Source organism: Camarhynchus parvulus, chromosome 5 (genome assembly GCF_901933205.1).
Source record: "Camarhynchus parvulus chromosome 5, STF_HiC, whole genome shotgun sequence".
NCBI classification, from domain to species: Eukaryota; Metazoa; Chordata; class Aves; order Passeriformes; family Thraupidae; genus Camarhynchus; species Camarhynchus parvulus.
The window spans coordinates 60,152,509-60,168,513 of record NC_044575.1 but is presented as its reverse complement, the minus strand read 5'-3'; the positions used below and the strand labels follow the sequence as shown (position 1 = coordinate 60,168,513).

Here is a 16,005-nt window from a genome sequence, read left to right as displayed (position 1 = left end):
AGGGATAGAGAGCACCTGTCTCCTTTGGGTGGGATTTTAAACTTTTTGCCCAAAATGACAAAATGTGCAGGAGCAGAGCATGAGGGAAGGGAAGGGAAGGGAAGGGAAGGGAAGGGAAGGGAAGGGAAGGGAAGGGAAGGGAAGGGAAGGGAAGGGAAGGGAAGGGAAGGGAAGGGAAGGGAAGGGAAGGGAAAAGGAAAGGGGAAGAGGAAAGGGGAAAAGGAAGGAAAGGGGAAAATGAAGGAATGGGGAAAATGAAGGAATGGGGAAAAAAGGAAGGAATAGGGGGAAAAGGAAGGAATAGGGGGAAAAGGAAGGAACTGGAACTTTGCTTACAGTATCACACAAACTCAAGCAGAGCTCAGCTCTGCCCCAGTCCTGCTGTCCAGCAGCAAAAATACAAAATATTGGGATTTTTCAAACGAAAGCAAGGACAGAGAATCCACGGGACAAATTCCTGCACGCTGGGATTCAGGGACAGAGCAAGGAGAAGGAATTGCCGGCTAACGGTGCCATCTAGCTGCGGCTCCTGGAGCGGGAATGCTGCACTGCCCCGGCACCAGGAGCCATTCCCTGGCTCCTGTCCCTCCATCCCTTGTCCCCAGTCCCTCTCCAGCTCTCCTGGAGCCCTTCAGGCCCTGCCAGGGGCTCTGAGCTCTCCCTGGAGCTTCTCCTCTCCAGGGGAACATTCCCAGCTCTCCCAGCCTGGCTCCAGCCCTTGCTCTCCTGTTTCCTCCAGGACAGGACTCAGTGCTGAGGTCCAACCTGGTGCTGTGCCCAGCTCTGGCCCCTCAGCTTGGGAAGGACCTTGGGACACTGAGCACATCCAGAGGGGACAACGAGGCTGGAGAGGGGCTGGGAACACAAACCCTGTGAGGAACCCCTGAGGGAGCTGGGGGTGCTCAGCCTGGAGAAAAGGAGACTCAGGGCTGCCCCCATCACTCTGCACAGCTCCTGAAAGGTGCCTGTGCTCACCTGGGGCTGGGCTCTGTCTCCAGCAGCACTGACACAACCAGAGCACACAGCCTCGAGCTGTGCCAAGGGAAATACAGGCTGGATATCAGGAAAAAGTTTTTTATGGAAAGGGTGATAAAGTTTTGGAATGTTCTGCCCAGGGAGGTGGTGGAGTCCCCATCCCTGGGTGTGTTTAACAAAGCCTGCATATGGCACTGGGTGCCAGGGGTGAGCTGAGCTGTTGGGGCCGGGCTGGACTCCATGACCCTGAAGGTCTCTTCTAACCCAGTGATTCTGTGAATTTGGTACTTGAGAAGCATTTTTATCACCCTTGACGGCCCAGGCTACATTGAATTCCCTCAGGGCTTTATCCTTCCCAATCTCTGTGTGCTTGGATAAACTCCCTGTATCCTCTCAGGCTGCCTGGCCCTGCTCCCACCCTCTGGATGTTTCCTTCCTTTCCGTGGTTGGGTTTGTCCCTTTCCCTCAGTGTGGCTCTGGAGTGCTGGACAGCCCTAAAATCAGCGTCACCCCAAGCATCACCTGCAGCCTCCAAACCAGCCCAGGTGGAGCTGGATCCCTGCAAGAACTCAGGAATGTCAGACTGGGAGGATCAGGCTGAAAGCTCATCCCAGTCTCACAACTGGGGAATTCCTGATCCAGGAGATTGCGATCCACCTGGGAGAAGGGGAAGAGCCCCCAAGATCTACCCCAGGCTGGTCCCACAAAGCCAGGAGGATTCCTAGCAGGAGTGGGACTGCTTTCCTGCAGAGCACCCTCAGCTTCTCCAGCCTTGGGATGAGCTCAGAGGCCAAAGGTTTCCCCAAAACCTTTAAAATTCCTCCCAGAGCCTGTGACAAGCACAAATTTTATCTGGTGCATAATCCAATGCAATTCAGTGGGGTTTCAGCAGAGCAAATACCCAATAAACTCAATTCCAGCACTTGGAAACTCCTCTCTCCCAAAGCATCACTATCTTTTCCTTGGCCCTGAGCAGGACATTTTATTTCCCTACAGGAAACCATTTATTAGCTGTTTATTATTAATGCAAAGTCCTTGAGGTGGATTTTGATTTCACCTGTTCAGCAGCTCTTTATAAATCACTTTGCATCCCAATCAGTTCCAGCTTCACATCCATGAACCTCCAGGGACTGGAGCCACCAGGAACAAAACGCAATTTCCACACTGAGCTCGGGAAATTCAAGGTTTTGGCACCTCATCTTCGTTGTATATTGGGCAATAAATACCTGGTAGAGGCAGCAATGAGGTAAAAAGGAATTACAGCTTGTCCTGCACCACCTTCTCCCGAGGCTTAAAAGATGGGAACAACACAACAGGGAAAAGGCAATTGTCATTTTGTAATTTCACAAAATTAGGTGCCAAGAGAGGTATTTGGATGGTTACAAGGTAATTTAAAAAAACATATTTTAGCTTTGGTTTCAGTAGGGATTTGCCTTGCAATTACCATCCCCAACTATTTATTTTTGTTTTCCATAATGAGGAAAAAAAAAAAAAAGTTCTGGCAGAGATTTGGGGCCCAGATCCTCGGGGCAGCACAGGGAAAATTATCCCAAATCCATTACAATTCCCTGCCTGGCTTGAACAGGTTTTAGAAACCAAAAAATCCCAATCCTGCTGCCACTTCCAAGGCTCTCAGTGGTGCCCAGCATGGAGCATCCTCCTGTGTCCATCATGTTGGGAAAAGCACGGATTTCCCACTGGGAAGTGCCTCAGCACCTCTGAGAGGCAGCAGGAGGAAAGATGGACCCAGCAGTGGGAGCTGCACAGACCCTCCCATCACCTTCTGCATCCTCACTGATTTTGTGTTCCCCTGAAATTTTACACCTCAGTTAAAACCCCCCTAGAAATTCAGTATTTTGGTTAAAAAGACAATGAGGTTTTGTGTTTTTTCAGAACCACACTGAAGCCAAACAAACACATCCCACAGGATTACCCTCCCTGCATACATCAACAAAAACTGGAGAGAGAGGAAAGCCCAAAACCACCACCAGGGCAACTGAATATTTTTATTTTTTAGTGTAGAACCTTCACACTGAAGCATTTTCTGATAACCATTTCTCACGCAAAATGAGAGGCCCAACCACCTCCTGGTGAGGAAAGCCAACCCTTGCCCAGGGCTCCCAATGATGCCACATCCTCATCCCTGTGGCACACATGGAAGGAGCTGCTTCCTCACCATCCAGTGCCCCGTGTCCCTGCCCAGGGCACAGGACTGGAATGGGCTTTAAAGTCCCTTCCAGCCCAAACCATCCCAAATTCAGTGATAACCCCACAGCCCTTCAGCTTTTGCTACGGGCACACCTGGGTTTGCTCCCACTCCCTCATCACACCAATGTCACAGCCAGGGGGACAAAACAGGCTCCTGGGCATTCCCAAAGATCTGCAAAGCACTCAGCTGGGAGGGAGCAGCATTTGGGACCCCAGGGGTGAGCAGAGCATTTCCCTGCTCAGTCCCCTCACAGCAAGGGCAGTGAAAAGCAGAAGAGCACCCAGACACTCAGAATCCCAAAGAACTTGGAATTCCAGACTTCTGGCACACTTAAGTGTGTCTTAACCGCACTCCCTCCAAAGCAGCCGTGGCTGCCCCAGATCCCTGCAAGTGCCCCAGGCCAGGCTGGTCAGGGCTTGGGGCAGCCCGGGGTAGTGGAAGTTTGGGAAGCCGAGCAGAGCAGGGCAGCCCCTACACGCCAAGAGCAGCCCTGTACAAAGAACCCCCAGAGCCGCCAAAACCAGCACAGAAGGGAAACACGCACGGATCAGCTGGGTTAGGAGACCATTTATTAGGTAAGACTGAGCCGAGACGCTGCAGATGTGTCAGGGAGGCCCTGGGACGCTCCGAGAGCTCCTGGCTGTCGCCTCATCCTCCCGGCGCTCAGTCCAGCTGCAAGAGAGCGAGAGACACGAGGGGAGTCAGCGGGATCGGGCACCCCCGAGGCCCTTCCCGCAGCCGCGGGGCTCACCTTGATGAAGCCGATGTCCTTGGCGTACTGGCGGAAGCACTGCCGGCACATGTTCAGCCCGTACTTGCGGATGAGGCCGTGGCGGTTGGAGCACACGCGGCTGGGAGGGGAACAGAGAGAGGCGCGTGAGGGCGGGGAATGGCGCCGGGGAGGAGGGGGGGAAAGTGAGGGGAAAGGGCAGCGAGGCAGGGCGGTGAGACGGCAGCCACGACCCGAGGGGGTCAAGGAGCGGTACTAACCAAGAGCGAGAGCCCTGCCCGAACTTCCTGGGGTGGCTCCAGTAGAGCTGCTGGTGACCCATGGCTGCGCGGTGCCGAGAGAAAGATGGCGGCGGCCGCCCGCCCTTATACCCCTCACGGCGCCTCCCGGCGTGCACCGCGCGGCTCCCGCTTCCCGCCCTGCGCCGCCAGAGCTGTGGGTGGGCCCGCTCAGTGACGTCACGCAGTGGGCGGTGCAGCTCCGCCCATCCCGTGACGTCAGCGCAGCCGAAGCTCGTATTGCTGTCGGAGCAGCTTCAGCGCGTCGGACGTAGTGGCGCGCGTCTGTAATCCTAGCCGTGGGGGAGACTGAGCCCAACGGATCGCTTGAGCCCGGGGTTCTGGGCTGACGTGTGCTATGTGGGACCCTGGAGTGGGGCGCCCAACCTTCAACTTAAAACCGGTATCGATACGGTGACCGTGGGAAAGGTCGCTTTGACGAGGCACGAGACCCGGTGGAGGTGTCAGAGATGGAGCAGGGAAGCTCCCGTGGCGGTCAGTGGATGGACCGCGTCTGTGAATAGCCACGCCAGACAGACACGGGCAAGATAGGGAGACGGGGGCTCACCTTTTGCCACACACTACTAATAAATAACACACCCTAAATACCCAACAAAAACTCCAAAAACCCCTTTTCACCCCAAAACACACACACGCAACACACTGCCTCCTACTGAACAAAAACCCCAACAACCCCGCACCGCTCAACTACACAATTCACTGCGCCGAGCAAATCTCAAACACCAATCCTGCCCTCTAATAATACATCTGCACAAACAATCAGCAAACGCCTCCCCGAGTTTGGTTGGTTTTTCTCCCAATGCCGCTTCTTGTGCTCAAAAAAGCCGCCTCATGGCGCCGACACCAAGCCTCACCTAAGCCTTCCTGTCGCTTACCAAGCCTCAGCTGCTGCTATCACACCCACCTGCCCTCAACGCCTGTCGCATCAGCTTCCCATGTCCCCTCAGCTCCTGTGTGTCCCCTCACACCCACCATCCCTTCATCTCCCCTATGTCCCCTCCATGTCCTTACACAGAATTCTCTGGCCCTTCCTCTGCTCCCTCTTGCTCTTCGTACCACTCTCCCCTTTAACCCCTCTTTCCAAAGCCAACACATCACCACATGTTTTATGCTTTACTTGATGTTTATGGAAAACTTTATATTTTATGTTGTGCTTGGCCATGACTGCGTATTAGGTAGGCAGGAACTGGGGATTGGTTGGGTGGATTTATGTAAACCTTACGAATAAATTTTGCTTTTTATTCCCTGGCGCGCTTATTTGTGGACAATTTCCACCTTGCACCCTGCAGAGAATAAACAATGTCACCTTTCTAAACCTGACTCGTTCGTGTTTAAGAGTCCCTAAGATTCGGCAACACCTTCAGCTCCTCAGTGTCCTCCCTCAACTCCCCACGTCCCCTGACCCCCCATGTCCCTTCTTCACACCCTCCATGTCCCCATCCTCCATATCCCCTCAAACCCCCGTGTCCTCTCAGCTCCATGTCCATTCACAACCCCATGTTCTTCACACCTCCATGCACTCTCACATCTTCAGCATCCCCTCGTATCCTCAATGTCCCCTCACACTCTATGTCCTCTCACACGCCCATGTCCTCTCACACCCGCGTCCTCTCAGCTCCTACACGTCCCCTCACACTCCATGTCTCCTCACACTCTGTCCCCTCACACCCCGCGTCCTCTCACACCCAGTGTCCCCTCACTCCCCGTGTCCCCTCACTCCCCGTGTCCCCTCACTCCCATATCCTCGCACACTCCGCGTCCTCTCACAGTTCATGGCCCCTCACTCCCCGTGTCCCCTCTCTCCCCGTGTCCCCTCACTCCCCGCGTCCCCTCACGCCCCGCCGCTCCCGCCGCCCGTCTCCCCGTCCCGCCAAGCCGCACCAGCCGCCTCCAGCAGGAGGTGCCCGCGGCCCGCCCCGCGCGGACGGCGCTGCGCGGAGGGCCCGCGCTCGGCGGGCTGCCCGCCGCTGCCGGTGCGGCCGCTGCCGCCGGTACCACCGGAACCACCGCCCTCCCTTCCCGCCCCGCGATCCCGCTGACCGGGCGGCCCCGCGCCCCTCAGCGGGCGGCGGGCGGGACCGGGCAGCGCGGCGGGCTGGCAGCGCGGCGGGCAGGCGCAGCACAGCGGGCGCCTGTGCGCGCTCAGCGCGGGAGGCCCCCGGCGGCGCCGCCCGCCGAGCGCGGGCCGGGGCCGTTGCCGGTACCGGGGCCGGGCCGGGATGCGGCTGCAGTGCGAGGTGGAGGTGCTCAGCCGGCTCCTGCCCACCTGCGGGCTGCGGGGCCGCGGCCGCGCCGCGCGGGCACTGCTGTCGCTCGGGCGCCCGCCCGGCGCTGCCGGTGCCGAGATTTACCTCATGGTGTGCACGGCGCGGGACCGCGGCGGGGCTCGGTACAAGGTGGGGACGGCGGCGGGGGCCGGGACGCGGCGGGGGTGCCCCGGGGAGGCCGCTGAGCCCGCTGTGCCCGCAGGTGCAGCAGAACGTGGAGCGGCTCTTCACGCGCTTCGTGGAGGAGGGAAAGGCCACGGTGCGGCTGCGGGAGCCCGCGGTGGATCTGTGCCTCAGCAAGGTGGGACCGGCACCGGGAACGGCGGCGGGGCCGCGGCTCACCGGGCTCTGACCCCCGCGCCGAGGCGGGAAGGGACCCTCAATCCCGTCCAGTGCCGCCCCTGCCATGGCAGGAACACCTCCACTGTCCCAGGGTGCCCCAATGTCCAGCCTGGCCTTGGGCACTGCCAGGGATCCAGGGGCAGCCCCAGCTGCTCTGGCAATTCCAGCCCAGCCAGGAATTCCCAATTCCCGATCTCCCACCCATCCCTGTCCTCTGGCAGTGGGAGCCATTCCCTCTTTTCTGGGCTCTGTTCTAACTCTGCTCCTTCAGTTCATTCTCATGCTTTGCCTCACAGCTTCTTTAGAAAAAGCTTTTTTCAGATTTCTTATGCAATGTTGGTGTTTGGCCTTAAATCCCGCATTCCCTCAGCTCAATTCCCATGAAATTGTTGTTCCCTACAGTCTTTCTCATGGAAAAAAAATTGAGAATCCTCTTGTTTCCATGGACAAAACCATCAGTGCTCACCGTGGCTTTCAAAGCACACACAGAGCAGGCACAGGCACCATCTCCCCTTATTTCAAATACCTCTGTATTTACTCACCGTTCCCAGAGGATTTGTAAAATGTTTTTAACAGCTCTAAATTCATCAAAAAAATCATATTATCACTAAATTCTCGTGTCCTTTTCTCCTGTGCCTATTGCAGGAATCTTTTGTAGTCCTATAGGAGAGAAAAATGGGACAGGCTTTCTACAACCTCTGCGTTCTTACCTAAAGCTTTAGAGTCAGGCTGTGTAAATAAAAGCAAATAATGTTGATTGGTGGTTTAGAAAATCCTTTTTCTTTTCTGTTGCCTGACTCTGAGGAATGCAGCCTTAATTTTATGAACCTCTTAAAGGGTTAAATAGGAAGGGAAGACACCAAACCCAGTTATTTTTTTCCTATTAGAAGCCAATGTGCTCTGTAGTTTGGAAAAATTAAGGCTTTTGTATTAGATTCAGAATAACTTCTGCTTCCTTTACTCTGAATTTTTCTGTTGAAGACTGAAAATCAAAAAGTTTATCTGAAAACATTACAGGTTCCTTTTAAGCTCTCCACCTCCAGACCCCAAATTTAAGGTGTTTAATCTCTTTTCCATAGTTTTCTGCCAGATTTTTATTAATTCATTACAGAAAAGCTCCTTAACTCTCAAAGATGAACAAAAACTTTGTGGAAAAGAGATTTCCACAGACTGGAGTGTTGGTTCTGTGAAATCCCCCCGCTTGTGCTGTGCCAGGCACTGGACTTGCTGCCCTCAGCCAGCTCAGGAGTGGAGTTGGGAAACATCAGTGCAGAGCATTCACCCCTGGAGCAGAAATAACAAATCCTGGCTGTTTCCTGGGGTTTGTTTCCCTTCAGCAGGTCTGAGCCTGCTTCCCTGGATCCACCTCAGCTCCGATTGTCTCAGAGCTCTCACACTTGGGAGGCATCAACACAATTTAAACTCCTTTTCCAACGTTGTCTGTGTGGCTGAGACTTCGGGCTTGGGGCAGCAAATTTCATCCTGAGCTCTTCCAAGTAATTATTGCAAGTAATTATTTGTTTTCTTCTTTTTTCTTGTTTTTTTTTTTTTTTTTCAGGGTTTCTCAACAAGAGGTTTGGAGATCTCACATGGCCCTTAGGGAGGGCTTGTGGAGGGAATTGTGCTTGAGAGCAAAGAAATCCTGCCTGTAGCTTCAGTCTGGTGTGCAATATTGATTTCATTTGATCCTTACAGATCTGGATGACTTTTTGGACTTAATTCCCATTTTAGTGATCTTGGAAATGCCACAAATCAGCCTGGACTGAGGGGAAATTCTGTAGCTAAATGTGTGTGTTAGGCTGGCTGAGATAACGAGGGCTGGTGGTCCCAGAGTCCCAGGCTGTTTGGGATAGAAGGGACCTTAAATCCCATCCCATCCCCCCCTTCCACTGTCCCAGGCTGCTCCAAGCCCCATCCAGCCTGGCCTGGGGCATTTCCAGGGATGCAGGGGCAGCCCCAGCTTCCCTGGATAACCTTGGATCCAAAGGTGTTTGTTTTGCATCCTCCCCACCTCTGGCAGGTGGCACAGCAGGAGTTGTGCTTGGAATGCTTAAGGACAATTATCATTTTAGTTTACACATGCAGTTAAGTTTGACCTCTAATGTTTTTTTTCCTCCCACATTTCCATCCAGGATTATCTCCAATATCTTTGTTTTCTTGTGCTGGGTGCTCTAGTTCTGAACCCTCTCAAATTTGATCTCAACAAACACATTTAGGAGCAAAATGGTCTTTGAGGTGCAAAATGTGTCCTTGGGCTTGGGCAAATGACAGCTAAGAGCACAAGGACAACCTCTGGGCTCTCAGAACTCCAAGTTAGTTCTTTTCTTTTCCTTCCATGGTTGCAATGTGGTTTTTATTTTAGAATTCACTTTTCAGCTCAGTGCCTGTCAGCTGCACATCAGCTCGAGCAGAGACTTGCTGGAAGATCTAGAAGAGAAAGATTTGGTCACAAATGTTCCTAGAAGCGAATCAAATCAGTGCAACAGATGCATCAGAGCTTTCTGGGTCTTTATTTAAAAGAAAAATCACTTGATACTCTCATATTGAGAGTTGGTGGGAACCTTTAACGGCTCCGCACTGCCAGAGGGAATATGGGATGGGGTATTGTGAATTGAGAATTGTTCCCTAAGAGGGTGGGGAGAGGCTGGGATGGAATTGCCAGAGCAGCTGGGGCTGCCCCTGGATCCCTGGCAGTGCCCAAGCCAGGTTGGACAACAGGGCTTGGAGCAGCCTGGGACAGTGGGAGGTATCCCTGACACAGCACGGGGTTGAAGAGGATGGGATTTAGGATCTCTTCCAATCCAAACCATCCTGGGATTCTAGGGCCAAAATATTGTATTCCAACTGAAGCATTATTTGGTCTTTGCAAAGAATTTGCCTCCTGCCTGCTGCTGACACAGCCAGAGCTGTGTGTGGCCACGAGCACTGACTTCACCTTCCGTTTTCTGAATTCAACCCCAGCTTCCCTCCTTTTCTTTCCTAGAAACTTCCAGGAATTATTGCCTCAGGGTTTAGAGCTCTGATTTCCCCATGTGTGTTTGTAACAGTCCTTTATCCTGGTGGATTTTTGGGAGCTCCCAGTGCATCAGGGTTTTTTTTCTGTACTTCACTTCCAGCTGTGGATTTGGTGCTTTGCTCCTGCCCTGGGTGCTGCAGCACAGTCAGACCAGGACTGTTCATAACAGAGCTGTTCCCCCTCCCATCGCACTGCCCTGCTGAGTGAGACACATAGAACAGCTCAGAGAGTGTTAACAACCAGGATAATGAACTTTTAACTCCAGCCTTGTGTTCCCCTGCAGGCAAATGTGATCAATTTAAAGACTTTCCTTTCAGCCGTGAGACTGGCTCACCAAGGCAACGACACCGGCGTCCTCCCTCTCTCACCTCTGGTCCCAGCAAAGAACTCCGATGTGGAGAAGCCCAAAACCAAAATGATCATCACTTCCAGGAGGGATTATCCCCTCACCAAGAGCTTCCCTTTCTCCCTGGAGCACCTGCAGACCTCGTACTGCAAGCTGGCCAGGATCGACAGCAGGGTGCTGTGCCTGCGGAGGCTGCGCAAGCTGGACCTGAGCCACAACCACATCAAGCAGCTGCCGGCCACGCTGGGGGACCTGGTGTGCCTGCAGGAGCTCGACCTGCACGACAACCACCTGGAGGCCTTCAGTGGGGCCCTGTGCAGCTCGGGCCTGCAGAAATCCCTGCAGCTGCTGGACCTGAGCCAGAACCAGATCCAGGCCCTGCCGCTGGAGTTCTGCCAGCTGCGGGGCCTGGTGCAGCTGCGGCTGGACGACAACGCCCTGCTGCGCCTGCCCTGCCGCATCGGGCAGCTCAGCCGCCTGCGCTTCCTGTCGGCCGCGCGCAACAAGCTGCCCTTCCTGCCCTGGGACTTCAGGAACCTCTCCCTGGAGAACCTGGACCTCTTTGGGAATCCCTTTGAGCAGCCCAACCCGCTGGTTCCCAACATCCAGCTGAAGATCCCCTTGACTCTGCTGGAGTGTGCTGCCAGGGCCACGGTCAATCACAGGTAAGGGCAGGGAGGCACAGCTGGCACTGCTCCTTCACACCTGTCCTCCCTCACCTGCTCCCTTCCTTTGCCCTCAGTGCCTGCTTTTGTTGTCATTGGAGTGCAAAAGTTCTATTGTCAGTACATTGCAAGGGTTCCACATTGCTAGAGTTTCACACCTCCTTGATGTTTGTAGGAGGCTCCTCTGGGCACTGACTCTTCCTTGTCCTTGCAGCAGCCAAGTGACTCCAATTCCCCTTACCCAACCAATCCACTCTTTTGTAACACGCTTCTTATTGGCTACAGGTGCAGCCTGTTAAAGTCAGGCCTGCTCCTACTCTTTACTAGTTAATCCAGCTGCAGCTCTTTAGGGGGTAAGATTACTCTCTATACGACCTTTATTTACTTCTGTTCTCTCCCCCTACATACTTTCTCACCTATTAACTTCATAAGATCAAAATCCCTTTAAATTCCACTTGTCAAATCACCAGGATAAGGATAATTGGTGCCTTTTTAAGCATTTAAGGAAAGGCAGAGATTGAAGTGTTTTCATCCACCAAAGGGGCATGAACAGAATATTTTTGGCCAACTTTGGGAAAAGGGAATCAATTCTACAACCCTGAGCCACTTCTTTTGCAGGCTTTCCCCTGCCATAGGTTTTCCTTCAGCTCCTCATTTCCCTTGGTGTTGGAGTGAGGGTGTTCTGACTTATTCAGAGAGCCCAGCTCATAGGAAGTTTAAAAAATATGATTTCACCAAGTGAATCCCACCCTCCCAGGCTGCTGTTTGTTCTCAGCTCCTTCCTCTTCCCCCACCCCTGATCCTTCGTGTACCAGGAGCCTCCAGGTACCAGCAGCTGCTGCTCCCACCCTGCTCTGGGTGGGAAGGGAGCACAAAGATGGAAATTTGGCACAGGAAGAGAGGAGATAGAGGCTGGAAGTGTCCCTAATCTTCATCCTGTGCCTGTTCCTGCCTTGAGGGTGGGCAGAGCCCATAAACCTGGGGTAATTGTCCAGAAATTTGCACCAAAGGCATCCACAGGCACACCCTGAAGGGAGCTGAGCCACCACATGTTCTGGGCGAATCACTGCTGACCTTGCTGATTTTATAATTAAACCCCACATGTCTCCTTTCCCAACTTTATATAAATTGCAGTGGGTTTGATGTCAATATTAATGCTTTTTTTCTACCTCTAGAAACCCCTCAGCACTGGTCAGATTTCAGTTACTGTAAAAACCTTGAGAAAGGGACGAAACAGAAGGAGAAGGTGCAAAAATAATGTTTGGAAATCAGTCTTCATTCTGGGAAAGTACCAGAGTTCTTGATTATGTTTTTCCCAGAAAAAAGGGTGTTCTGAAATTAAGGTGGTGAAAAAGAAAGCCCAGAGGAGTCTTAGCTGTGTGGAAAACTTGGGAATGTGTAGGTGGAGGCAGGATGTGAGTCAGTGGGATCTGTGCTGAGTTTGGAGTGCCAGCTGGGCACTGCTGAGCCCCACACTTCAGCACCCCGACAGAATTCCTCAGGGGAATTACTGACTTTGTACCCCAAGCTTGACACTGCTCCTCTGTGAATTCCAAAAGGAGCAATTCCCCTTCCTGACTCTGGATGTCATTGCTGGTACGAGGGATGGAGATAGCTGTGGAGCAGGAGAACTTTTCATTCCCTGCCTGCAGGACAGTGCTGCTGCAAAAGGCTCAGTTTATCTCCTGCTTTCTCTGAGTTGTGTTTTAGCACTGCTACTCCTCGGTGTAAGAGGCAGGAGTAAATGGTGGGTGCTGCGTCAGGCCAGGGTGAGGCACAGAGAGTGAGGGAAGAACAGAACCTGCCCAGTTGTCTCATTACTCTTAATCTTCCTTTAATTCTCTAATTCTCATTACTCTTAATCTTTCTAATTCCCTAGCTGGCTGTGGCCCAGGCTGCCAGGATTGCTGTGAGCTCCCTGTTGGGTGTTTCCCGGAGTTCATGTCCTTAGGGCTGCCTTGGGAAGTGGCATTTCAGTCCTAAAATTGGAAATTTCATTCCTAAAAATCTCAGGAAGTGGCATTTCAGTCCCAAATCTCTGGTTTTCCGTGTCTGTGTGATGCCTGGAGAGGCTCCCTGGAACAGAGGCTGGACAGAGTTAAAGGAATAAAGCAGGGATTTATTAAAAGGCCTTCACAGGATCCACCTTGGGCAGTACAAGAGCCCAGGCAGGGCTACACCCAAGATGGACTCAGAGTCACAAGTTTCCACACTTTTATAAGTTTTGGTCCATTTCCATATTGGGGTTCATTGTCCAACTTCAGCTCCAGGTTTTGCAGTCCCACCCTCTCAGTTTGCTCTCCTCAGTTCGCTGGTTTTACACTTTTGGTCCCAAAGTGGTGCCCTTGCTTCTGGGGCTGGGAAAGGATTGTTCTGTGTGCCTGAGGAGAGGAAAAGGATTGTTCTGTGGGACTGAGCTGTGAGGAGAAGCTGCTGACACTTTATATGAAGTTCAGAGTTATACATGTGCGTGCATGTCATTGTCATATTTTATGAAAAATCCCTTTGCCAGGATTTTTCTCCTGAGAAGCCTCAGAAAAGAAATGCAAACAATAATTATCTGATTGCTTAGATTGTAGTTTGGAGGTTGCTCACCAACAGGTGCATCTCTGATTGGTTCCATGTGAATTGTTTTAATTAGTGACCAATCCCAGTCCAGCTGTGTCAAGACTCTGGTCAGTCATAGGGATTTTATTATCATTTCTTTTCTAGCCTTCTGATTTCTCCTTTCTTTAGTATAGTTTTGGTATATCATTTTCATATAATATAACACCATATAATGCAACATAATATAACATAATATAACATAACAGATATAATATAATATAATATAATATAATATAATATAATATAATATAATATAATATAATATAATATAATATAATATAATATAATATAATATAATATAATATAATATAATATAATATAATATATCAGCCTTCTGAGAACTTGGAGTCAATTCTCATCTCTCACCTCTTCCTGAGGACCTTACAATGCCTCAACAATTAATAACCACATGTATATATATAATTTTTTAATATATGTAGATAAATACATATATATAAATATATGTATATATATACATATATGTGTATATATACACATATGTAAATATATACATATATTTATGTGTGTATATATATAGAGATGTGTATATATATATAAAATATGTACATTTACATATATATACACACACATATATATATACACATATATATATATATACACTCACCAGTGCAGTGCAGAGTCTGGAAAACCTGAAAGCTGCAACTGAAGGCATTGGCTCAGCCTGTCTCCTCCCATCCCACAGGATCCCTTATGGCTGCCACCTGCTCCCTTCCCACCTGTGCAAGGATCTGGAGGTGGCCAAGACGTGTCGGTGCGGGAGCGCCTGCCTGAGCAGCTTCATCCAGATCACGGTGACCATGAACCTGCACCACGTGGCGCACACCGTGGTGCTCGTGGACAACATGGGCGGCACCGACGCGCCCGTGCTCTGCTACTTCTGCTCCCTGCACTGCTACTCCCAGTTCCTGGACAGGCACCACGGCTGACACCAGCCAGGATGGCTGACACCAGCCAGGATGGCTGACACCGGCCAGGACGGGCTGCCTGGGGAGGGAGGAGCCTGGAGGTGTCACCTACGGTGTCACCGGAGCTCCCTGCAGGGACAGATCCCTCTGGGAGGGAGGGGACACGGCCTGGCATGGCCTGGCCTGGCCTGGCCTGGCCTGGCTCTTCTGCCCCTCTGGGAGCAAGGGGACACAGCCTGACCTGGCCTGACCTATTTTTTTTCTGCCCCTCTGGGAGGAGGGGACATGGCCTGGCCTGGCCTGGCCTGGCTCTTCTCCTTCTCTGGAAGGGAGGGGACACAGCCTGACCTTCTCCCCCTCTGGAGACAAATCCCTCTGGGAGGGAGGGGACACAGCCTGGCCTGGCCTGGCTCTTCTGCCCCTTTGGGAGGGAGGGGACATGGCCTGGCCTGGCCTGGCTCTTCTCCCCCTCTGGAATCTCCTCTGCCTGGAGCACCAAGCAGTGTTGAGCTGGAGAGAACCTTCCTTGGAAGGTATTTCCCCTTTTCCCTGTGTTCTCGGGGTTTCTGGGTTTGTGGGTAAGTGGTTCCTTCTTGGAAGGACAAAGGGAATGTGAATTTATCCCAGACTTGCCCATGTGAGCTCTGCCAGGCCAGCGCTGCACTCCCCTCTTGCCAGGGGAGGAGAAACCACATCCAGAGCAGTTGTGGAATCCCAGGTGCTTCTTTTTTTAAAGGTTCTGTTACAACATTCCCACTCGGAGCAGGGACCAGCATTGCTGGGTTTTGTTTTTGGGGTTTCTTTCTTTGTGATACCAGAAATGTCTTTTTTCTAAATATGTGCCTGAAACTTTGTTTCTTAATCCTCCTGTTTTAACCATTCTGGAATTTGTTTCACTGTGTTGACTGATTAAATTTTGAAAGCCTTCCATGCATGTGTGGATTGTGTTTTGTCTGAAGGGTTTTCATCCAGTCTATTCCAGGAATTAACTGCTGGTGTTTTTCTGGGGATGACACCAAAATGTTGAGCATATCCACAAATTCTTGTATTTCCTGTCTTGTCTGGGAGATGGGAACAGCAGGGAACAAACACTTGTGATTCTAGAATTAATTAATCTGATTTTTTTTAATTCTTACCATTCAAGAATGGGGTTCATAATCCTAAATCTTTCAAATCTAGGATTATTTTATTTTAAGAAGTTTTTAGGAATCCCATTCCCTGGAAGATGTGATGGCTCGGAGCACACTGAGTGCCTGCTGGGGAGGTTTAGTTTGGATTTTGGGAAGATTTCTCCATGGAAAGGGGGTTTGGCATGGGGCACTGATGGAGTCCCCATCCCTGCAGGGATCTAGGATGGTTTCCTTACCTTTTTCTTGCAATTCTGGAATTATTTTGCTCTTACATTGATGTTGAAAACTTTGGAGTCATTTTATACTTGTGACTCTAGAATTAATTAATCTGAATTTTTTAATTCTTACCATTCAACAATGGTTTCATAATCCTAATCTTTCAAATCTAGAATTATTTTATTTTATTCTGTAAATTTTAGATTTTTTTTTTCTTTCCATCTTAGAGTTATTTTATCTTATTCTTCCAATCCTACAGTGATTTTATCTTATTCCT

The 16,005-nt window shown here is 51.2% G+C and overlaps 2 protein-coding genes across 2 annotated transcripts; one reads left to right on the top strand and one right to left on the bottom strand.

The window, feature by feature from the left end:
* Positions 1 to 3,731: 3,731 nt before the first annotated feature.
* RPS29 (ribosomal protein S29) lies at positions 3,732 to 4,336 on the bottom strand. The gene is made up of 3 exons (XM_030949423.1): positions 4,175 to 4,336; positions 3,936 to 4,035; positions 3,732 to 3,856 (listed from the first exon to the last, which is right to left on the bottom strand). The coding sequence occupies exons 1-3, from the start codon at positions 4,234 to 4,236 to the stop codon at positions 3,848 to 3,850; spliced, it is 171 nt and encodes a 56-aa protein (XP_030805283.1). The 5' UTR covers positions 4,237 to 4,336; the 3' UTR covers positions 3,732 to 3,847.
* Positions 4,337 to 6,372: 2,036 nt separating this feature from the next.
* Positions 6,373 to 15,305, top strand: LRR1 (leucine rich repeat protein 1). Its single transcript, XM_030950354.1, has 4 exons — positions 6,373 to 6,609; positions 6,683 to 6,781; positions 10,122 to 10,849; positions 14,160 to 15,305. Exons 1-4 carry the CDS (start codon positions 6,433 to 6,435, stop codon positions 14,401 to 14,403), a joined length of 1,248 nt encoding a protein of 415 aa, XP_030806214.1. The 5' UTR covers positions 6,373 to 6,432; the 3' UTR covers positions 14,404 to 15,305.
* Positions 15,306 to 16,005: the final 700 nt, after the last annotated feature.